This window comes from Guillardia theta, assembly GCF_000315625.1.
Source record: "Guillardia theta CCMP2712 unplaced genomic scaffold GUITHscaffold_107, whole genome shotgun sequence".
Classification (NCBI taxonomy): Eukaryota; class Cryptophyceae; order Pyrenomonadales; family Geminigeraceae; genus Guillardia; species Guillardia theta.
In genome coordinates, this window is record NW_005434567.1 from 139,019 (window position 1) to 160,745 (window position 21,727).

Genomic DNA, 21,727 nt, shown 5'->3' on the forward strand with positions numbered 1-21,727 from the left:
AGGAGGAAGGTACGAGGAGATGACAAGGAGGCAGGTACGAGGAGATGACAAGGAGGCAGGTACTCGGCTAGGGGGGATGGTACACAGACTCGGGCCTGGGGAGGGTACGAGGGGAAAAGGGGGTGGTGGTGATCTGGGAAGACCGGTGTAATTGACTGTATGATCTGAAAGGGAATATGGGGGGAGGGGGGGTACTGGCATAGCATTGTATTGGGGGGGGAAGGGTGGTGGCGGTATGTGAGGAACACCGGTGTGTTTTGACTAATAGATTGCTAGTAGGGGTAGGGTGGACCACCGACCCCGACATGTGACACTAGGGTAGGGGATAGTACCGGTATTTTTGATACCGAGTCCTGGTTATGAAGGGGGTAGCTGCTTTGGGCCTTGAGGGGTGGGTCTTGGGGAGGGGTACGAAGGGGTGTTTAAAGGGGGGTGGAGGGGTGGGGTAAAGTTACAAAATGGAGTTGGAAAATGATTACAAAAGTATACGGTTACGACCGTTATAGATACGTGTAACGGTCGAAAACGGGGAGTTTTGAATGGAAAATGATTTATAGTTTCAAAAAGTTGAGTGGAAAATGATTACTGCAAACTTTCGTTGAATGGAAAATGATTACTCCAAAAATTTGTTGACTGGAAATTGATGATTGCCCTTCGGTACTCTCCATTAGCATTTCCCGGAGTCCAAAGCACCGAGTCGACTCTGGCAATCTCTGAGTAATGCTGACTCACTGATGTTCGGCCCCCGGGCCGCAAGAGTTCTCAATGTCCAACCCGCCTCAGGTAGTATCATCAGTCGAGGTCATGCGACCCAATCTTGCAAAACCCCATCCGTTCATATCTCAATCACAGAGTAGTTTTACGTAAGCCTAGTCATAGGAAATCGAAGATTCGAGAGCGTGAAGGGAAGAAAAGCCGGCCAGAACAATGAATATAAAAGACGGGATTGGGGCATGCAACAGTAAATTGAGTAGGAGGGGAACGCAGATCGATACAAGAAAAAGGCAAGAAATACAAACAGACACAAATTCGACATTGTCAGTGCTTACAACAATGCGCAAACTACACCGTATGCTCCACCCAGCAATGACAAGCAGCCCCACCAACCATCAAACCCTCACCGTCAAGATCTTCCCGCGCCGTAAGAAGGGCGAGGACGACAGCGTGCCCAGGGAGCCCATCTACATCAGCCTGGAGCTCCTGTCGCGATACTTCCACCTCAAGCAGGAGGAGGTGGCGAGCGCGCTGGGGGTGTCGCTGACGAGCTTCAAGGGGGCGTGCAGGCGGGTGGGGCTGAAGAAGTGGCCGTACGTGAGGAGCTACACGGAGGAGAAGGGGGGGAGCGGGGAGGAGGAGAGCAGCGAGGAGGAGGGGAGGGGGAGCTACGAGGGGGATCTGGGCTTCTGGGGGGAGCTACTGGAGGAGGCGCTGAGGCACGTGGAGGAGTCAGGGGAGGACTTAGGATTTGCGAAGGACACAACAATGCGGCTTCCTCGTTGTTGAATGCGTTTGAGGTTCCTCAGGCTGAATTGTTGTATGAAATAATAAGTTTTGTGTGCACATATACATCTTGCTGTCAAAAAAACGTTTGACATCACTGGGTCTGTTTTCATGGTGGTAGAGGTGTATGAATTTGATCGTCGCTGTCGTAACGAATGAAGCATATGATGTTCGTACAACTTACCGCGACAGGATCTCCAGGCTGATGTAGTTCTGGGTTGACTGGCTCTCAAAATAGAGTCAGGGCGGTCGTATGCATCTTTGATACTCGCAGTAGGGTTAGTAACGATGATGTATATGATACTCGTACGGTTCGTAACGATGTTGTATGTGATACTCGTAGGGTCCGTAACGATGATGTACTCGTACGGTTCCGACGTCACGAGCACCATTGAGATTTACGGAGTTCCGAAGTCCGTGCCCTCTGTGACTGTCGTCCGACCGCCCTCGGATACCGTCGACATGCGTAAAAAAAACTATTTTCGACTATTTTGAGAGCCAGTGAACTCAGAAGCGACGAGGTTTTTGGGGGTCAGACACACTCCGAAACGTTACCACATCTCGTAAGCAAGAAACGAATCGCTCCAAGAGAGACGGTCGAATCGAAACCACTCCATTTCAGTCAGGGGTCCGCGTGACCCGCATCTCTGTTAAAACATCCATCCCAAGCCGGCCAGCCAGAGTCGACTGCTGCCGGAATGACCTCCACGATCATGTACGACGTCCCGCCGCTTCCTCTCCCAACCGATCCTCACAACAGTCCAACTCTTGTGAAGATCTTCCCGCGCCGCAAGAAGGGCGAGGACGACAGCGTGCCCAGGGAGCCCATCTACATCAGCCTGGAGCTCCTGTCGCGGTACTTCCACCTCAAGCAGGAGGAGGTGGCGAGCGCGCTGGGGGTGTCGCTGACGAGCTTCAAGGGGGCGTGCAGGCGGGTGGGGCTGAAGAAGTGGCCGTACGTGAGGAGCTACACGGAGGAGAAGGGGGGGAGCGGGGAGGAGGGGAGCAGCGAGGAGGAGGGGAGGGGGAGCTACGAGGGGGATCTGGGCTTCTGGGGGGAGCTACTGGAGGAGGCGCTGAGGCATGTGGAGGAGTCAGGGGAGGGATCGAGATGGAAGAAGAGACGATTGATGAGTGTAAGCAGTTTTGTGGAGTAGAACTTCCTTTTGATACGTACTTGTATAGTGTAAAAATAAACTTGGAAGGACAAACTTGGCAGATCCTTTTTTTCTGGGTTCGAGTGCAACAGCTAAGTGGTTGAGCTTGGGTCATTTTACTGGTTTGTTTGTGACAATCTCAACATGCTGTTCCAAATCAAAGAAAGAAGGGTAAAGTGAACCATGCAGAGTAGCGCTGTTTTTTTTCCCGGCAAGCATTCATTCATTCTCTGCGAAGACCTTCAACTGGTGGTTGCGCTGCTGTTTTTCTGTCGGACTTACAGACCATTTCCTTTCCAAATGAAGAACTTACTTGTTCAACTCGCTCACAAGATCTGCTCTTGCATTATCTTCTTTTGCGCGTTTTGCAAACACGTTGTCCGAAGCGAGGTTTCATATTTGAAGCGACCCATGTTAAACATTGCCACCACTTTGTCCGTTTACTGGTCAGCATCTAATGCATTCGATGCTTCTTGTAGGTTTGCCGCACAAAGAATAGTTTCGTAATCTTTGAAAAAGGAACAGAACAGCAATACTTTTGATCAACTTTATCCTTCCGCACCAAAGAAATTACAAAAAGCGTTCACAGGATGTGCATCGTGATATGAACTTCCATTCACCATCTTGTCATTACTTGGTAAGATCCTGTGTCCAGTTCAGGAGTAGCCAGGTAAGGACTGACTTTCAAGCTAAGAAAGAAATCTTCTGAGGCTGCTGATTGAGCAGTTGTGTGGACTAGTAACCGTCTTTCAGCCAATCTGATGAGAAATCCTTGCACCCACATCTTGCTATTTCATTCTTGCATCTTTGTTCCCATTGAGTTGATCGGAAAATCTAACAGAACTATGTTGTACGGCTCAGTAAGATCCTCCATTGTTAATCCGGTGTCCTCTAGTTGGTCTACTTCACACGACCAGGCCGAGTCGGTGATGAAAATGAGTGTCTGTCTCGAGAATATTGAAGAGATTTCAGACCCATCCATGGTTGAGGGCAGCTCCAGTCTGGCTCAGAAGAGTTGAAGAACCGGGTGGAAGAGCAGGAAGACAGGAGAGGTGAGGAGGAGCATAATAGCAGGAGGAAACGAAAAAGAAACGAAATGAAAATGAGAGCGGCTCATTATTTTTCCACTGGAGTATGTACGGGTTCTTCTTGCATTGGAGAAAAAGGATAACAGATGTATGCCGCGTTTGAGTACCGCTTGTTGACACGAGACCCCTGTTCCCTAATGCGAGCTTCATGCAAAGTAGACTAATGATACATTTGATTGTCTTTGATGCGCCTGAGTTTAGAATGAAGGCAAGTAAGGTATATTGCTGCTTGTCATTTCCTTTAACATTCCCGGTTTGACATTTTTTTTTTGTCTGCACTTATTTTCTGTTTCCTTTCGTAGCTAGTTGGAAGTCTGCATGCGAGACCAGGTCTTGGTTATTGCTTCATCTTATACCAGTCCATTTCAGAAAGATTTCATCCTGCATCAGCAACAAGACAGGGACACCCTGACATCTGGAATGATTTGCAAGAATTTGCAGCGATCGTCACTATGCTTTCGCGCTACTATCGGAATGAGAAACGTTTCGCAATACTTTCACTTTTGTTTCACCGATTCCGAGATTGTGGTACAGAATTTCACCTATCTGGTACCTTCTCCTCCCTGATATTTGGCTCCAAAATTTGATTTTCTCATTCAAATTTGAGTGCACGATAAAAGGGTCAAAATTAAAGGGGCCAGCAGAAGGTTGACGTGCTCATTCCCCAAAAGACGTCTTTTGATTTTTTTCTTCTTTTCTTTTTTTGTTTTTTTTTTGCTCCCCTTTCCTTCAAAGCGGTGCTGCAAGAGGTTCGTCACATAGTAGAGATATGTTGTGTGCGCAACATAGAGCGCCGCACGTGTAGGGAATAGGGTTCATGTCCTAGCCGACAGCAGTAGTCTGTCGTGCTCGTCCTATTCTAGTAAACGCAGCAGTGATTGCTCTGGCGCTCTCAGGAAATCGTGGTCTTGCTCAAACTCTTTAGAGAACGTATGAAAGCCATGGACATATTGAGCCCAAAAATCATGAAGATGAATTCAGGGGGCGGCAACACTATCACAGGCGGCAACACTATCACAAAACGCAGAAGAATAGCACGGAACACGAAACAAATTTGGCAATAGAGCATGGATGCCAAATCTCGTTTGGCAAGGTGGAATGATATGTTCCGCTTATTTTTCTTCAAGAAATAAAATTGGTAGGATACGAAGCAAAGATACACATACTTCTAGTTACAACCACTTCTATTCGGATTCGCATCTCTAAATGCACATTTCTTAACATCGATGGGTCAAGCAGCTTGCTTCGTAGTACTCATCTCTTTATTTTCCTTGTACGTGCTCAATTACCTCGTCAAATATAGTCTTTTCCATATACAGCTCTTCTTCGACTTTGACAACCTCGGTATGAGATGCCCTGTTTGTCTGTGATCCGTCACTTTCCTCCCAGCTATCTACAAAATCTTTTCCCTGTACATTCCCTTCATTGGCATCAACCTCCATTGCAGAAGAGTCCCGCATTCTCCCGCGCTTGACTTTCTTTTTCTTGACCTTGGCATGATCGCCAGTTGCTGCATCATCGCTGAGAGCATGCTGTGCAATCTCATCGCCGATCTCCCGTCTCGGCAGCTCCATGTACGAGGCTTCGTTGTCTCCTTGGTAGCGATTGTTTGAGTCATTGTCTGCTGATTCAGACCTATCAGAAGAAGAGTGATGCAGCTCTTTTTCCTCTTGCTTGCTGTTGTATTTCCTGTTGTACGGCCACCTTACGACCCCGAGACGTCTGCACGCGCCTTTGAAGCTCGTAAGCGACAAGCCTAATTGCTGGGCAGCGTCCTCCTGCTTCATCTCGAAGAAGCGAGACACAAGTTCATACGTCAGCTCGACAGGTTCCTTGACTTCTGCCATGTCCTCTCCTCTCCTGCGCCTCGGAAACACCGAGACGCTTCCAGTTGGTTCTGTCATTCTCACTGACAGTGTCCTTGAAGGGATCACAGCATGCTCGATGGTTGAAAAGAACAGGTTGAGCGATTACAGGAGATCAGATCATTGTTGACCTGCACAACCTTTATCATAACAAATTCTCTCATGGAACTGGGTTGAACAAACCTTCAGTGCTGGGCAACTGTACAGCCAATAATGTGCGTTGTTGAAAGGAAACGGCGAAATTTCAGGATGTAAAGGTGTACCTGATGCAAATTATTCAAAAAAATCTTGTACTAAAACATGGAAATGCACACGCAGTCAAGTGTTTTTCACCCGCACTAGAAAGATTACGGTCACAACACCAGCTAAACATGAACCAACGACATGCGGGTTGACAAATGCCGTTTTCATCAGCAAGGGCGCAGATCTCATCCAGGAACAAAAAGATATTGCTTCAGAAACGTACAAAAACACTTTAACACCAGAATTCACTCAGAGGGAAGGCTCGGCTAGAGGAAAAGTCTTCGAGACCCGTTCCATGCATGTGTATTTTGACAAGAGCTAGACTCCAGTCTCCACCCGGTGGTTAGCTTACAAGGAAAGAAAGAGCTGATAGCAATCGTAAGAACAGGAGAGATCAAAAACATATCGACTGTAGGAGGACAGACGTGGGGAGAGAAACGGGGAGATTGAAGTAGCCATACACACCATCTAACGCGCGGCGGCGCGGAAAGGAGTTGAGTGATAATTAGACTTGAGGCGTTATTACTTAACCTCCAAATCAATCAGAGCACTGCTCCTTTGATACAGGGGTACCTACTTTTTAGAACCGGTACTTCTGAGGATGTTTGAGTGGGTACTGGGTAGCGTCATGTCGTACCGAAAGGTAGGGTCTATTTATAGGACGGTTTTCCCAGCGAAAAGTCGTCATACGGTACAATTACAAGTCAGTGCGACGTGATTTTATCGAAAACAAGTCTTTTCATGTGATCACGAGACCGGCGATCGCAACGACAGAACGTGACAGAAAGCAAGACAGTCGGATGACTCCTGATGACTGATCCGGTTCGGGTATGGCAGGCGATGCTCGTGCGCAGGAGACGAGCCGCACATTCTGGTGGAACAAGCACCGTTCATGTGTTAGCACAGTACAGGATGTCAGTTGCAAAGGATGGTTGCGAAGAGAACGTCAATACACAGGGAGCAAGCATCCAAAGGTTCTACTTGAACGCGCGTAGGTAGAGCCTTTCGATGCGCAATTCAAACACTGTTTGGGTACTGAATGGTTCATCTTTGTTTTCAATGCACCGAGATATAGCCGGTGATCGTTTCCGATGATAAAGTGAGAAACCGGCACGTGCCTTCTTAAGGCCAAATAAGGATCCAAGACAGAATGTTGGGGGCATCTAGATAGTGCATAGTTTCAACATGTTAAAGTCTGCAGGTTGGCCTTGACTACCCCGCAGGTGTGCTATCAAGAAACTCGACACGTCAATCACTTTGCGCAGCAAAGCTCTGCGCAGCAAAGTACATCCTGCATAAACAAATAGGTCATTGTGAACCCGCAAAACGTCATGCTAACAAACAACAACCTATTTATGTGTACTTTGATGCTTGACTGCATGCCGGATGCATCTGATACTGCTCTTTAGCCCTGCATCCGGTCAAATCAGGAGGAACTTGAAGCCGTGCCACCAAATGGATCTAAACACATGGTTTCGCGAAAACATGCAAAGATTAGATCTCTCTCTCTCTCTCTCTCTGTCGCGAACAAAGCTTGCAGGGACTCAACACGATTGTTGCGACGTGAAATAACGACAAACACTCAGAAACAACTTGCATATCTGTCTGCAGCAAGCAGGGCGCATTGCATGCAAGATGTAAGTGCGATGAGTGTTTGTGTGTTTCTCAAAATCTTTGCGGGTTGCTTGAGAATAACATGCAAATTGTGCCTCTGCTTCGAGCACGTACAAGGGAGTGGCGATATTATGGTTTCATCATCCTGGAGTAAATCAAATGTGGTCCGTGCTTCATCAGCCACCACTCAACAAGAGAATTTATAATCAAGTGTCAACCATCTTGTGCGGACGAGCATGCATATATGAGCACCACCCACCTACTATATGGACAAGCATGCTAGTCATCATGATTCTCAACGTGTACAGGAGGAGGAGGAGGAGGAGGAGGATGATGATGATGATGATGATGATGATGATGATGATGAGGAGGAGGAGGAGGAGGAGGAGGAGCAGCAGCAGCAGCAGCGATTGGCTGGAAGCGGAACCTCCATTTTTGGTGCCTTCCCTGCAATTCTATTTGTACATTTTATATAGGGTATAATAATACTTTATAAGTGGTGTAGCCCGTATGAAGTTGACAAGTAAACAGTACCACACATTTATACATTTTGTACCACTCTACTCCTTTAAAAAGCTACTACCAAATTCACCTTGTTACGCCCGCTAGCTATGGCGAAGGAGGGGAGGAGGCAGTAGGGGAGGCGTCTAGTGGTGCATCAAAGGAAGCAAAGGGAAACAGAAGATCGCACAAGGACGTAGAAGCAGACAAGCAGCTCTCCCACCTTGAACGCCACTCGTTGAGGCCTGCTGGAGGAAGGTTTGGTGCTGTGTTACATCTTGCCCGGAGGCAGCTACCCTGGGCAGCTCTGCTCGGCCATGGAGCGGTATGATGCTGGGCTGAAGATCATTGCTGGAGCGCAAATAGCGAAGGAGAGAAATGAGCTGGAATATGCTCACTCTCAGTATGTCAAGGGCATCGAGGAGCTTATCAAGCTTGTACAGGACGAGAAGGACGCCAACGTGGCGTTGCTGGTTAGGAAGCACGTGTCCAAGTAAGTCTTGTTGCAGCTAGAAATAGCTTCATCTGTGTATATATACGCACTTGTCGTTGCCTAGTACGTTAGATCGCATGTTTCATCATGCGCTTTCATGATATGCTCTAGTACGCTTCACAATGTGCAGTTTCGTTATGTGCTTTTCCTGCTTTCAGCGACGATGATCACTATCCGATGATCGTTTTATTCCTTGTTTTCCCATGTGCATAAATGCCAGAATCAACATGACTCCGTTATGATCCAGATTCATGGAAGAAGCAGAAAACCTTCTCAACAATCCGTCCGAGCATGCCAGAGAGCTGAGGAAACGCGCTGCCATGATTGAGGGCAGGGCGAAGGACGCGGAAAAGGGGTTCAAGATCGGTCTGGCCCTGCAGTACTACACAGAAGCAGCGGATACATTCACTGCACTGCGGCATGAGAGCTTTGGCGAGCTCAAGAAATGGGCAGGGGAGAAAGCATTGGCTGCGCTCAACAAGGCGGAATACTTCCAGAAGCTTCAGAAGTGCACTACCAAGACGAAGGGCAACAACCCTGGCAAGTCGGCCGATGATGCTAACATCCTGGGCCTGCCCAGCGCGCCTGGAGGGGAGGAGGAGGACGCGTACTCTGTGCCTGCCAACATGACCGCCATTGATCCCAACGACGAGGGGCCGAATCCGAACAGCCTGACAATGGTGTTCGCCAGGGTGAACAAGGCGGAAGTAGAGAAGATCCTCATACAGGGCAACCAGATTAACGGGAAGTTCTTTGAAAGGTTCTTCCTAACAGATGCTGATGAGAAGAACTATGAGGGGTCGGCCTGGAAGGACCCGGACGGCTACCCGAAGCTCTCGGAGGTACAGAGGGAGAGCCATGCCCGTTGGGGTCGGCCTTCTCAGATCTTTCTCTCGCCCTACCTCTTCCACTCCTTGGAAGGGAGAGTCATCGTCCAGAGCTCGGGCTACTCGCACAGCTTCGCCCTCTCGCTCAGCGTCTGCGCAGACTGGGAGAGGCGATTCGGCAAGAGTCTCATCAGCCGCTCCATCTACCCGCACGTGCGGGGGATCCCAGTGCTGAGCAGGTCGGGCAGGTACGTGCTGAAGATGCTGGTGAACGGGGCGGTGAGAAAAGTTTGCATCGATGAGTTCCTCCCTGTGAAGAGCGAGGGAGAGGTCGAGCTAATGTGTTCGTCCTCGTTAGGCAGAGAAGAGATCTGGGCCTGTCTGTATGAGAAGGCTTACTTCAAGCTTCATGGGTCGTACGACTTCACTGGCTGGACCAGCTGTGAGGATCTTCATGCTCTGTGCGGTTGGATCCCTGAAGAGATCCACCTGCATTCCATGGAGGGAGGAGGAGGAGGAGGAGGAGGAGGAGGAGAAGAGGTTGTGATCAGTGCGGTTCCTGTAGAGAATGTCGATAGCGGCAGTGATGACGGCATCGTTGAAGGTGAAGTCGAGCGATCTAATGACCGCTACTGCTGTTTCTGTTCTCCCACACGCTGTTGTCGTTTGATTCTGATAGATGCCTCTGTTGTCTCTCTTTACCACTCTTTCGCTTCCGAAAGAACCTCCCTCTAAATCTCGCTTGTCGTTTCCAGCTTTATCTGATATTCCTTTGATCGCAGCGATCCAGGTAGAGGAAGTGGATCAGGAGTGGAACAAGATCTCCATGGGAGTGAAGAAAGGCACTGGAATGTTCACTGTCCGCAGCAAGGCATGCTCGGAGGAGGAAGGGCTGCAGTCAGGGATCCCTTCCGAAATGACCTTTGCCGTGCTGGGTGCGGCGGAAGTGAATGGGTTGAAGCTGCTGAAGCTCAAGTCAGCCGACGTGGAAGCAGGATGGAAGGGGCGGGCGAGCATGGAGGACGCAAACTTTTGGACAGCCGACGCTGTGAGCTCGCTAGGCTCTGACGGTGAGAAGCTGGAGGAGGACAAGAAGTTCGGCGTCTTTTGGATGCCATGGGCAGACGTCAGGAGCCGCTTCCAGTCAGTCTTCTGCAGCTGGAGTCCAGCTCGCTTCCGCTACCATCGCAGCTTGCACGGGGTATGGAAGAAGGCAAGCCCCTGCAGCACCCACTATGATGACGCTCCTCAGTACCTGATCCGCTTCCGCTGCTCCGCCCACACCATGATATGGCTCCTTCTCTCCAAGCACTACTCTGACGCCAAGGACGCTACAAGGGTGGGCATGAAGTTGTTCCGATGGGGCCGCAAGGTGTACAGCACGGAAGGATCGATAGCGAGCAGTGACATGAAGTCCTCGCACTCTCTCCTCAAGATCCCCTGCCCTCCAGGCGATCATGCCTTCGTCTTCGTCCTCCTCGTCGACAGGCCCGCCGCCTCCCTGGGCTACACCATCACCTCCTACTCCACCGAGCTCGTAGCGCTCTCCCCGGCACTGGACTGCCCCTCCCTTCAAGCGGGTGCATCCTCTATGTGCACTTTTAAGTCCTTTCGCCATGCCTGGTCCAAGATGCCCTTCCCCGGTGGTCCCCTGGGCTCCTCCCGCTTCCCCAACAACCCCATGTTCCGACTGGAGTGCATGGCGGAGGAGCGAGTTATGGTGAAGCTGCTGGCGAGGAAGGAGGCAGCTGGTCTGCTACCGGCCGTCTGCCTTCACCTCTTCGTCTCAGGTCGGAGGGTCGACAACAAGGACGTGAAGGAGATCGAGTGCAGGGCCGGCAGCTCCGACTACATCCCCGGGTCAGCATGGAAGGAGTACCTGCTTCCTCCTGGCACCTTTACGCTGGTCGTGGCGGCGGAGGAGGAGGGGGTCAGGCTTCAGGCGGAGTTTGAAATATCCTTGCTCGCATCCGACTTACTGGAAGTCGCCAGCATTGTCTACCCGACCATGGACTTGTCGGAGAGGAAAGATCCTCCTCCTCCTCCTTCGCTTCCTCCTCCTCCCGTCTCGTCCCAGGACGAAGTAGACTTGGTCGATGCCCCTCCCAGGGATGAGAAGACCCGTCCTCCTCCTCCGCTCTACTTCAGCGATCGGCAAGAGGAGGACAAGGGAGTCAACAATCCTGATGGTAAGAATGTCACGGCGAAGATGGATGAAGGAGACAAACATCCTGGATACCTTCCTGTACTTGTCGAGGATGAGAAGGCCAATGAGGAGGAAAGGAGAGTGGACAAGAAGGATGAGGAAAGGAAGCAGGAAGAGGAGAGAAAACAGCGGGAAGAGCAGGTAAAAGAGGAAGAGAGGAGAGAGGCAAAGAGGAAGGAAGAACAGAGAAGGGAAGAGGAGAAGAAGAAAGAGGAGGAAACAAGGAAACAAGAAGAAGAAAGGAAAAGGCAGCAGGTGAAGCAAGATGAAGCGAAGAAAAACGCGGAGATGGAGGAAGCGAGGAAGGAGAAAGCGAAGAAGAAGGAGGAGGAGGAGATGGCCAGGAAAGAACGAGAGAAGGAAGAAGAGGAAAGGAGGGAGCATGAGGAGAGGAGAAAGGAGGAAGAAAGGAAGAAGCAAGAAGAGCAGCGGAGGGAAGCAGAGGAAGAAGAACGGAGACAGAAGGAGGAGGTGGAAAGAAATCAAAAGCGGGGAGACAACGAGCAGAACCCCGCGGGGGACGAGAAGCAGCAAGGCGAGGCTCCAAAGGACGGCGAGTGATGATGACGGCGATGATGAAGATGCGGAGGCAGCAGGAATTGGATCGTAAGCGACGAGCTTGAAGAGGAGGAGCAGCAGGAGCCAATGGATCTCTCGTTTCTGCTGTGATTGTTTTCATTATTAACATAAGTGATATGTAGAAATCCCTTCCTCTCTCCCATCCCCAAGTGCCCACACCCCCTCCCCGGACAAAATCCTCCTCCTCCTCCTCCTCTTCCTCCTCCTCTCCTCCTCCTTCTCCATCTCCTCCTCCTCCTCCTTCTCCTCCTCCTCCTCCTCCTCCTTCTCCTTCTCCTCCTCCTCCTCGTCATCAACATGATCGTAGCAGCATGACAATTTTCACGCGTTCAAAAGAATAATCCCCTTCCACCCTGCGTCCGCCCATTCTCCTCCTCCTCCTCCCCCTCCTCCTCAGCTTTCATCGACGCTGGTGAACTTGGCAGTACGTCAGAGCCGCAACTTCCCCCTCCTACAGTCACCTGGAGATCCTCCTTCCTCTCTCCCTCTTCGACCTCCTTGTCCTTCCCCGTGCTTGGGCTCAAGTTGCCCGCACTGAGGCCCATCAGAGGACGCAGCTCCTGCATGGCTTCCAAGCTTTCCCAAACATACAGAGGAGGGTCCTGAGGAAAGAGCATGAGCGAGAGGAAGGGAGGAGGACGGAGAAGAGGAAGCGGAAAGGGGAGGGGGGGGGGCGGAGAAAGGGGAATCATAGTGCAGCGAGGAAACGGGGGGGCAGGGCGATAAGGAAGGTGGAGAGGGAAGGGGAGGGGGGGATGGGGCGAGGGCAGTAAGGACAAGGACGCGAGGAGGGAAATGGAGAAGGAACGGGGAAGAGACAAGGGTTGTCAAGATAAGAGGGAGAGAAAAAGGAAAGAGGTATAGGAGACCGAACGAACAACGACTCAGAAGAAAGGAAATTAAAATCAACAGAGGACAGAGCAAAACAAAAGAGAGCAGGCGCAGGAGTGAGGAGCGAAGAAGATTCCGTGTGAATGAATTTCTTACCTTGCTACGATCATTCTTAAGATCTTGGAGCCGTTGAATGCCTGATTGGAACTGTTTTAGATTGCGAAAACTGAATGGCTGAAAACCCCAGCACAGAGAAAAGGAAGATGTAACATGCCATTATCATTACCATCATCATCATCACCAACAACAACAACAACAATATCAACATCAACATCATCTTTTTTATCATCATCTCACTGTATCTTCTTGGCTCGTCATCGTGCGGCAGGGAGCATGAATGTCGTTTGTACTCGATCTGGGCCAACCTCAGCAAGTCAAAGAAGAAGCAAACAACAGGAGGAGGAAGGGAGGAGGAGGAGGGGAGGAGGAGGAGGGAAACGTTGCAGCAGAAGAACCAAGACGAGGAAGATAGTTGAACTCACCACTGTGTTCTTTGGGAGGCTCAAAACTTCTAATATCGCCCTCCTCAAACGCAGAGTCCCCTGTCGATCGCTGGAAAGGATTAGAGAGCAAATTAGATCACGGGCAACAAATTAGATCACGAGCAAATTAGTATCACTGCACGGTGCAGAGGAGCAAGGAACAATGCAATTCGAGATTGTGATGGCGGTGTACACAAGACATTACTGACCTATTGGGGAGTACAGATTTGTTTGCAAAGGTGGAGAACGCACAATCAAGAAAGGGAAGGAGATCGAACCAGCGCAAAAGTTGCGTCGAGTGAGAATACATCCAAGGCAACGAGAGACAACACGAGACAGCGAGGCAATAATCCGTCCACACTTGTCACTGCACGCAAACACACAACACACAATTGCACGCAACAACAGACTACAAGAGACATGTAAGAGCTTCACCGGTGATCGCACCATACTGAGAGAACATCCTCCTCTGGCCGGCTGCAGTCGCATCATCCCCAGCAGGAACACGGGTTAGCACAAGATCTACCTCGTCACAATTGCTCCGCAGAAATCCTGACTCATGTTGTGAGCTCCGCCTGTAGGATAAAATCAGGCAAAGAGGAAGCTACGAAGTAGCGCAAGGAGCAGCAGCAACGAAGCTGTGAGGAGGAAGGAGGAATACCCAAGGACGAGAAAATGAATAAGTGAAGGACAGCAGCAGCAGCAAAGAAACAAGGCAAGTGAGAAACGCAACGGCGTACTCCATCAGCTTCCTGACATTTATCCACAACTTCGGCAGGGGAGATCTCACGACAACATTGTCATATATGGAGAGCGGGTCAAGATGTGCCGACCAAGGAAACATGCAAGCTCAATCAGCTGTTCCTGTCTCTCACCGATGCACGCTAGAATGACTTCCTCCCAAAACCTCGACGCCAGACCCTTCCTCAACCTCAGCGTCCACTGACAAGGAACTACTTCAGTCTTCCCCCCCCCAAAAGAAACAAGACCCTTTTCCCCATTCTCCGCTCTCCTCCTCTTCACCTTCCCTCCTCCCATGTTCGCCGGGTCGTCGGGAAACGGTTTGATCCCATCCTGTCAATGCTATCATACTGCCATCCACCATAGCACTCCCTTCCTCCCTTCCTCCCTTCTCGCTGCTCCTCATCGTTCTCCTCCTCCTTTTCTCCTCGTTCTCCTCTTCCTCCTCGTCCTCCTCCTCCATTCTCTGTCCTTAGTCCTCCGTGCTCTGTCCCCCCTCTACCTACCCGGAACAAGCAGCAGTCGAAGTTGGTTGACATCTCGTTTGGCCTGACGAGATGGTCGTAGATACTCCAGAACTCCTCGACCGTGTTGAAGGAGGGCGTGCTGTAAAGCTCACTCTCTGCCTGTTCTCCGACGTCAGACCTCAGGACAGGGCACGAGCCGTGTCGCCTCCTCCTACCCTCTCCGATGACTGCGAGTCCTCTTCGTCATTGTTTGCGATGAAGTAGAACCTGTCAGTCAGAGTCATCAGTGGAGGGAGAGAGAAGAAGGGGGAAGGGGGGGGGTGGAGCTAGTGGAAGGGCTACCAGAGGGAGGAGGGAACGCGGAGGAGGGGAAAAGGAATCAGCAGCTGCATATGACGAGAGTACATGGAATCATCGCAAGCTGGAACAATGAGAAGTTGGACAAGACTGAGATTTAAAACGAGGATGAGGGTGAGAGGAGAAGGATCAGGGGCAAGGGCAGGAGCAAGGGCGGGAGTCAGGGCAGCAGGAGGACGAGGAGCAGGAGGAGCAGGAGGAGCAGGAGGAGCAGGAGGAGCAGACGGAAGGAGGTCGCAGACCTGAACGTGTGAGCTAGCTGGTGCACGTCCATGTCATCATTCAGGACGTCAAACATTCCCGTCGCCTGGCGGGACATCAAAGGCCGACATAAGACATCGTGCACGCCGGGAGCGATGGCGCACAGAGCAGCAACAACGGCGAGTGATAGCAAACGTGTACAAGTTGCAGTATGCATTGAGTGGCATCGAAAACTATATAAGCAATCGATGTCGACTTATCTCCGGGCAACGGCTATCGAAAGCAACATGTTTCCCACACTATTTGTTTCCAGTTCATCGCAACAGCAATCATCATGGTCATCACCATCATCATCATATGCATAGGCGCCAATGCAACATCGATGCCGATAACGACATCATTGGCATAGTTTCCACCATCTACGCCCACAGCAAGTCTGTCCTGCATCTTCACCCCTCCCTCCCTTCCTCATCTTCCCAATCTCCTTTCTCACCATTTTCGATGTAGCACGAGCTCGAAGGGTCGGGGTGGGGGTGTTGACACTATCAATAGGGGGTGGGGGTATTAGCAACATCCTGAAATGAAGCACTAATCGGCTCACTACTAGACATTTGCTGCCCTTCTCGTCCCGGGCCCAGCGTTCAAGTTGCAACCGTGACGCCGGGGCCGCGGCCACTGAGCGCGGCCGCCGGGACTGAGTCCGACTCCCAGTCACGGTCCGCAACTTGGAAACGGCGCCCGCCGGGCCCCCGCGGGCGGCCGGGCGGCCGGGTCGCCGCTGCACGCCGGGCCGGGCCGCAATCGGATCCGGGCCGGGCGCCCGCCCGCGGCAATCCGAATCATTCATTGAATCAGCGGCCGGGTACTATAGCACTCGCGGCAAGTCAAGAATCAGCTACTGGTTCAGTGACCGGCCGGGCTGGCACAGCGGCACGACTCGGACTCGGTGCCCCGCTGCGAACTCAGATTCGGAAGTTCGCCGGCTTGAAGATCCAAGTCAAACCGGCCCCGCTGGAAGTTGAACTCAGTGACCGTACGGTCGAACGGTCACCCGGGTTTCGAGGCGGGCCGGGCAGGCCTGTGAGTCACAACCGGGCCGAGTGACCGTGGCAGTACGGTGGCCGGGCGTGACCGTGCCTCAGACTCTTCGGAGTGCGGCCCACTGCAATGCCCGGCCACTGAACCGTGACTCCCGGGCCGTAAGCGGTTTCCGTATCGTGTACAGTGCCATGATTCGCAACAGCCGCTGAGCCGCCGCGCCCCGGCCCGGCGCCCCGGCGGCCGGCGGGGCGGGGCCCGCCGCCGCCTCAGTGCGCCTCGGAGGCTGAGTCAGTCTCAGTCCGATCTCCAAACGCCGCCGCCCGGCTGGGCCGGCCTCGCCGAGTCCGAGTCAAGCCGGCCGCCGGACCGTACCGGCCCCGGTCAAGCCGGGCCCCGCGGCTCCAACCACTCAGTGAACAGCCGGAGTCAGGTTCACCCTCCGACTCGGCCGCACGGGCCGGGCGCGGCTTGGCCCAGTGGACCGTCGGACCATGAGTCATCGGAGTCATGAGTCACATTGTAAACGGGGGCCGCTGAGGGATGTCAGCATGCTGTTCAGAACGATGCGGTTTAGGGACGCTGGGCTCTCGAAGGATATCTTACAGTAGTATTTTACTACAAGAATAAAACTAAGTTCTAATCAGCAAGGCACTAAGAATCTGTTTGCAAGCAATCGAGAAGCTTCCTTCGTACAGTAAAGACCCTGTAAGAGGTCGTTCCAGAATGCTGACATCCCTCCTCCCTTCAAATCCGGACCTCCCTCCCGACGCCTTCCCAACCTCTTTCCCTTGCCACCATGACCACCGCCAGAGCCCTCGAGACCAAGAGCATTCACTTCCTCGCCCTCCACCCTCTCCTCGGCTATCAGCCCGTCGACCTCCACATCCCCGTCTCCTACTCCCCCGAGGAGGAGAAGGCCTGCTTCGCAAGGCCTTCTCGTGTTGATCAGCGCAGCCTCTCCTCGTGCGACCGCAACATGATCAGGGCAGCGGCGTGGGTGCTGTGCATGAACGTGGCGTCGACGATACTTGTGGGAGCCATGGGAGTAGCGATGGGGATGATCCACTAGCAGAGGGAGTGCGCGGGTATGCTAGAGCGGGATGTATGAGTAGGAAGCTCTTTGGAGAACGGGGTGTACAGAGAGGGTAGTGTGTAACATATGAGATGGAACATGAGGTGTTGTTGTAATAAAGATGTTTGCTCTGAGATTATAGACTGAATCTGTGGTTTGTCACGCTGGTTTGAGGCCTTCATGCCTGCTTTTTGTCAGGTTGGGTCAGGTTGGGTTTTCTGTGTGCCCTCAGCGTGTAATCTGTCTCGTCTTATTTGGTCCATGCAGCGGCATGCGCCTGTCGAACGTGCTCTTCAAGAAAAACTGATGTTGGAAGCATACAGATTACTGACGACAGCAATCTGCTTCCTATTCCAAGCTTGGGCGGCGAGTTGCAAGAATCGAATCTTTCCGGCAAGAGAAAACAGTGCCATCGACTAAGGAGTAGCAAGCTGAGCCGAGTCGCAGTGAGCTCCTTTTCCAAACACGATAGGTTTGGACATGACAGCGAGGTTTTTCTATGCTTACGACAGACGTCTCAGTCAGATGTGATGCTAGAAATATGTTGATTTTCACAGTAAAGCAAGGATTCCCTTTAATTGGACCAGACATTCTCCTGCCATATCACTAGCAGGCAACAAACTCAAACGAAACAAATCGAAGCAAATATCTTTATTGCAACAACACCTCATGTTCCATCTCATATGTTACACACTACCCTCTCTGTACACCCCGTTCTCCAAAAAGCTTCCTACTCATACATCCCGCTCTAGCATACCCGCGCACTCCCTCTACTAGTGGATCATCCCCATCGCTACTCCCATGGCTCCCACAAGTATCGTCGACGCCACGTTCATGCACAGCACCCACGCTGCTGCCCTGATCATGTTGCGGTCGCACGAGGAGAGGCTGCGCTGATCAACACGAGAAGGCCTTGCGAAGCAGGCCTTCTCCTCCTCGGGGGAGTAGGAGACGGGGATGTGGAGGTCGACGGGCTGATAGCCGAGGAGAGGGTGGAGGGCGAGGAAGTGAAGGCTCTTGGTCTCGAGGGCTCTGGCGGTGGTCATGGTCGCAAGGGAAAGAGGTTGGGAAGGAGGTCCGGATTTGAAGGGAGGAGGGATGTCAGCATGACGGTCGGAGCAGTTGCAGAAGCTCTGGAACGACCTCTTACAGGGTCTTTACTGTACGAAGGAAGCTTCTCGAATGCTTTCAAGAAGCTGACGCTGAGATGACATCTCAAGAGATCTAAACTTGTAGTAAACTACCACTGTAAGATCCACAGAAAAACCTCTACCTCCCTCCCGACGCCTTCCCAACCTCCTCCCCTTGCCACCATGACCACCGCCAGAGCCCTCGAGACCAAGAGCATTCACTTCCTCGCCCTCCACCCTCTCCTCGGCTATCAGCCCGTCGACCTCCACATCCCCGTCTCCTACTCCCCCGAGGAGGAGAAGGCCTGCTTCGCAAGGCCGTCTCGTGTTGATCAGCGCAGCCTCTCCTCGTGCGACCGCAACATGATCAGGGCAGCGGCGTGGGTGCTGTGCATGAACGTGGCGTCGACGATACTTGTGGGAGCCATGGGAGTAGCGATGGGGATGATCCACTAGCAGAGGGAGTGCGCGGGTATGCTAGAGCGGGATGTATAAGTAGAATGCTGTTTTTGAGAAGACAGCGGTGTACAGAGAGGGTAGTGATCAGGTAGGATGTACCATACAGGCTATTAACGTGATGTTTTTATACAATAAAGAATGCTACTGTAATTGTTTGTTTTTGCGATCAATGGAAAGTGCGTTCTAGTGGAATTCCCACAAACATTTCAAAGTCGACTATCTACATGACACTTACTGGGTGTGCTCCTCGAAGCGGCGAGAAACAGCAATGGATAAGGGCATTGAAAAGCCGTGCAAGAGAAAAGAGACCAAAGAAGTGGGGGCGAGTTATTCGAGGCCAAAAGGCATTTGTTTGCAACTTCGTTACTACCATGATGGTCGTAGACAGAAGCCCCCCGCTTCTAGTCATCAATGGAGAAGAACAGATAACATTCCAACAGTTGTTGTTCAGAGACAGCATGATACTTGACAGCTTGTTTGGAATAGCATCATTTCTCTTGTTTTGTCCTGCAATAGAATCACATTTCTCTTATTTGTCCTGCAATATAAGCATTATACTGGCACGCATGACGCCAAATAGCATATCAATGAATTTGCTGAAAGGCTAAAAAACAAGAAATGCACGAAAGACAACGGCTACAATAGAAAGTTGGGCACTGTTAATAGTTGGAACAGGTTAAAACAAGAAAGAATCTCCAACACAATTTGTCAGTGTCAGACAAGGCAACAATTTCACGAAGTCTCTGGAACAACTATCTTCGATCCGATCATCTGACAGTGCGCTGATCTCAAACTCGACTAGCAATGGCTCCAAGACATGTCCGATCACAAACACGTACAAAAGCTCTGGAATCTCGAGCGCTCTTCAAAAAAGCTTGTTGATACGAAATCTGTTCGCCAAAGGCTGTCAACCGCGAAATCTGTTGCTGACCAGCAATAAAACCTCCATCGATGTTAAAGAAACACCATAGAGTCGGTTGAGGTGCAAGAAACGTTTCTTCGTTCAAGACAGGGCGCAAGCAGGGGTAAATAACATGTTGCATGGGCAAGAACAAAGAGCAAGCAGCAGAAAGTAGTTTTGCAAGATTTCATTAAATTACTAGTCTACAAACGAGTAAAGAAAGGTAGAAAGATCAGGCGGGATCAGAGAGTTGGTCATTCGCATGATTGCAGGTCTAGAATTACACGCTGTGCTGGCGGGGCAAAAGGGCCATCAAAAGCATCACTGAGAACATTAAGATGTTGACAAAAAGCAGCATAAGCAGGACAGGATTGACCGTATCCTCCCATTTCGGCTTCGGCTTCATAGAGCAGATGCTGTCCTCTGACTTGCACTTCCTGAGAGTCTCGTGGAGCCCTCTGAGATTCTCAGTCTCTTCTTCAGTGTAAAGCAAAGGGATCTGAAGGTCGATCTTTTGAACCCCCATGAGCGCATGCTCAGCAAGCACGTGGATGTTCTTGTACTCTCTCATTGTCTTCGACAAGTACTGATCGTCCGCATTTTTCATGGCGTCGGCATGTCTTGGCGACTGTGTCGCATTGTTCATCGCCTCCGACATCGCGTGCGTGTTGGTCGTCACGCTGGCCAGTCTCCTTGAACGTCCCATCGTGACCAGCGACCCTGTTACTTTACTTCCAGAATATTCTAGATACATGTAATGTTGTTCACGTGACCCACTGAAAACGCGCAATTTGTCCAAGAGAGTCTTTTTCAGGGTGATGAGGGTATATTGCTTTACTCCACGCTAGGAGTTGTTTTGAAATTAAGCATTGAAAATAAAAGTCCAGTACTTTTGAAACTTCGCCCGCCGTGACGCCCAGGAAGTTAAGCCCGGCCCTCAGCAAGCTCCGGGCCCAGTGACTCAGTCACATCGGAGGCTTGGCGGGACTCGCGGCGGCGTACTACCGTACTGCCGTCGACGAACTTCCGAGGACTCCCGGAGACCTTCCTCAGTAGCCGTCTTGCTGAGGTCTTCTCAATCGCCCGGATGTCTGGATCGGATGCTGGGGTTTCACATACTAGCATGCAGTCTATCTCTCATGTGCTCCTCAATTCTGGTTTTGTCACAAAACCAGACTCAGAATTGCACGGTGCATTAAACTCGAGTCGGTCTTGAGCAAAAACTGTCTTGTTGCAACTAAGGTCGATGTGATATCTGCGTGACTAAGTTGAAGGCTAGTACAAGTCTAACAAACTTGTATTCCGTCACCTTCAACGGTTGAACGGAGTTCCGGCGAACTTACTAACACCGCCCGGCCCCGGGCCCGGCCCGGCCGCCGGACAGCTCAGCTGGCAGCTTGGACTCCTGAGTCCCGGAGTCCGGCCGGGCGATCGAGTGCTGAGCGGAGCTTATTACGTTGCAAGGCCGTTACAATATCGTTGGAACTATTTGATGGGTGGATGGGTGGGTGGGTGGTTGGCTCTTCACTGTAGAATTTGTTTTTGCCTCAGAATTGAAATGTTCTCTACATCCTGTATACCAATTCCAGATCCCCAAACTTTCTTCTATAGGGTAGGGTGATGCAGAGTTGAGAGAGGCAGCCGAGATGGCTTGCCATGTGCGGAGGAAGAGGGGGGTTGAGGGGGGGGGAGGGAGGTGGAAGGGAGGATGAGCAAGAAAGGTCCGAAATGCGAAGATAAAACAATAACATCCCAACAAGAACAGCGCGAGAGAAACTGGATGGTGTAGAAAGTGTTATGATGTGTTTGAGCCTTTGTGAGATGGAGGGTCGCTATGGGCTCGCAACAACACCGAAGGAACGAGTGGGCGATACGTGTAACGATGGTACAAATTATTTTCTAGATGAGGGTG

At 51.3% G+C, this 21,727-nt stretch overlaps 10 protein-coding genes across 10 annotated transcripts; 6 read left to right on the forward strand and 4 right to left on the reverse strand.

The window, feature by feature from the left end:
* Nucleotides 1-1,071: 1,071 nt before the first annotated feature.
* Nucleotides 1,072-1,503, forward strand: GUITHDRAFT_117244 (hypothetical protein; the record flags this gene model as incomplete). Its single annotated transcript, XM_005823511.1, has 1 exon — nucleotides 1,072-1,503. One exon carries the CDS (start codon nucleotides 1,072-1,074, stop codon nucleotides 1,501-1,503), a length of 432 nt encoding a protein of 143 aa, XP_005823568.1.
* Nucleotides 1,504-2,198: 695 nt separating this feature from the next.
* Nucleotides 2,199-2,657, forward strand: GUITHDRAFT_117245 (hypothetical protein; the record flags this gene model as incomplete). Its single annotated transcript, XM_005823512.1, has 1 exon — nucleotides 2,199-2,657. One exon carries the CDS (start codon nucleotides 2,199-2,201, stop codon nucleotides 2,655-2,657), a length of 459 nt encoding a protein of 152 aa, XP_005823569.1.
* A 2,350-nt stretch (nucleotides 2,658-5,007) lies between these two features.
* Nucleotides 5,008-5,649, reverse strand: GUITHDRAFT_117246 (hypothetical protein; the record flags this gene model as incomplete). Its single annotated transcript, XM_005823513.1, has 1 exon — nucleotides 5,008-5,649. The coding sequence occupies one exon, from the start codon at nucleotides 5,647-5,649 to the stop codon at nucleotides 5,008-5,010; it is 642 nt and encodes a 213-aa protein (XP_005823570.1).
* A 3,489-nt stretch (nucleotides 5,650-9,138) lies between these two features.
* Nucleotides 9,139-10,023, forward strand: GUITHDRAFT_78797 (hypothetical protein; the record flags this gene model as incomplete). The annotated part of the gene is made up of 1 exon (XM_005823514.1): nucleotides 9,139-10,023. The coding sequence occupies one exon, from the start codon at nucleotides 9,139-9,141 to the stop codon at nucleotides 10,021-10,023; it is 885 nt and encodes a 294-aa protein (XP_005823571.1).
* A 181-nt stretch (nucleotides 10,024-10,204) lies between these two features.
* On the forward strand, nucleotides 10,205-10,489 carry GUITHDRAFT_78799 (hypothetical protein; the record flags this gene model as incomplete). Its single annotated transcript, XM_005823515.1, has 1 exon — nucleotides 10,205-10,489. A coding segment is annotated over one exon (285 nt), but the record flags the coding sequence as incomplete, so codon positions are not given.
* A 3,388-nt stretch (nucleotides 10,490-13,877) lies between these two features.
* On the reverse strand, nucleotides 13,878-15,046 carry GUITHDRAFT_145647 (hypothetical protein; the record flags this gene model as incomplete). Its single annotated transcript, XM_005823516.1, has 7 exons — nucleotides 13,878-13,923; nucleotides 13,973-14,021; nucleotides 14,322-14,388; nucleotides 14,470-14,520; nucleotides 14,694-14,813; nucleotides 14,870-14,921; nucleotides 14,997-15,046. The coding sequence occupies 7 exons, from the start codon at nucleotides 15,044-15,046 to the stop codon at nucleotides 13,878-13,880; spliced, it is 435 nt and encodes a 144-aa protein (XP_005823573.1).
* Nucleotides 15,047-17,049: 2,003 nt separating this feature from the next.
* On the forward strand, nucleotides 17,050-17,322 carry GUITHDRAFT_117249 (hypothetical protein; the record flags this gene model as incomplete). The annotated part of the gene is made up of 1 exon (XM_005823517.1): nucleotides 17,050-17,322. One exon carries the CDS (start codon nucleotides 17,050-17,052, stop codon nucleotides 17,320-17,322), a length of 273 nt encoding a protein of 90 aa, XP_005823574.1.
* A 776-nt stretch (nucleotides 17,323-18,098) lies between these two features.
* GUITHDRAFT_117250 (hypothetical protein) lies at nucleotides 18,099-18,371 on the reverse strand (the record flags this gene model as incomplete). The annotated part of the gene is made up of 1 exon (XM_005823518.1): nucleotides 18,099-18,371. The coding sequence occupies one exon, from the start codon at nucleotides 18,369-18,371 to the stop codon at nucleotides 18,099-18,101; it is 273 nt and encodes a 90-aa protein (XP_005823575.1).
* A 267-nt stretch (nucleotides 18,372-18,638) lies between these two features.
* Nucleotides 18,639-18,911, forward strand: GUITHDRAFT_117251 (hypothetical protein; the record flags this gene model as incomplete). Its single annotated transcript, XM_005823519.1, has 1 exon — nucleotides 18,639-18,911. The coding sequence occupies one exon, from the start codon at nucleotides 18,639-18,641 to the stop codon at nucleotides 18,909-18,911; it is 273 nt and encodes a 90-aa protein (XP_005823576.1).
* Nucleotides 18,912-19,989: 1,078 nt separating this feature from the next.
* Nucleotides 19,990-20,569, reverse strand: GUITHDRAFT_165705 (hypothetical protein; the record flags this gene model as incomplete). The annotated part of the gene is made up of 1 exon (XM_005823520.1): nucleotides 19,990-20,569. One exon carries the CDS (start codon nucleotides 20,567-20,569, stop codon nucleotides 20,096-20,098), a length of 474 nt encoding a protein of 157 aa, XP_005823577.1. The 3' UTR covers nucleotides 19,990-20,095.
* Between the last annotated feature and the right edge of the window lie 1,158 nt (nucleotides 20,570-21,727).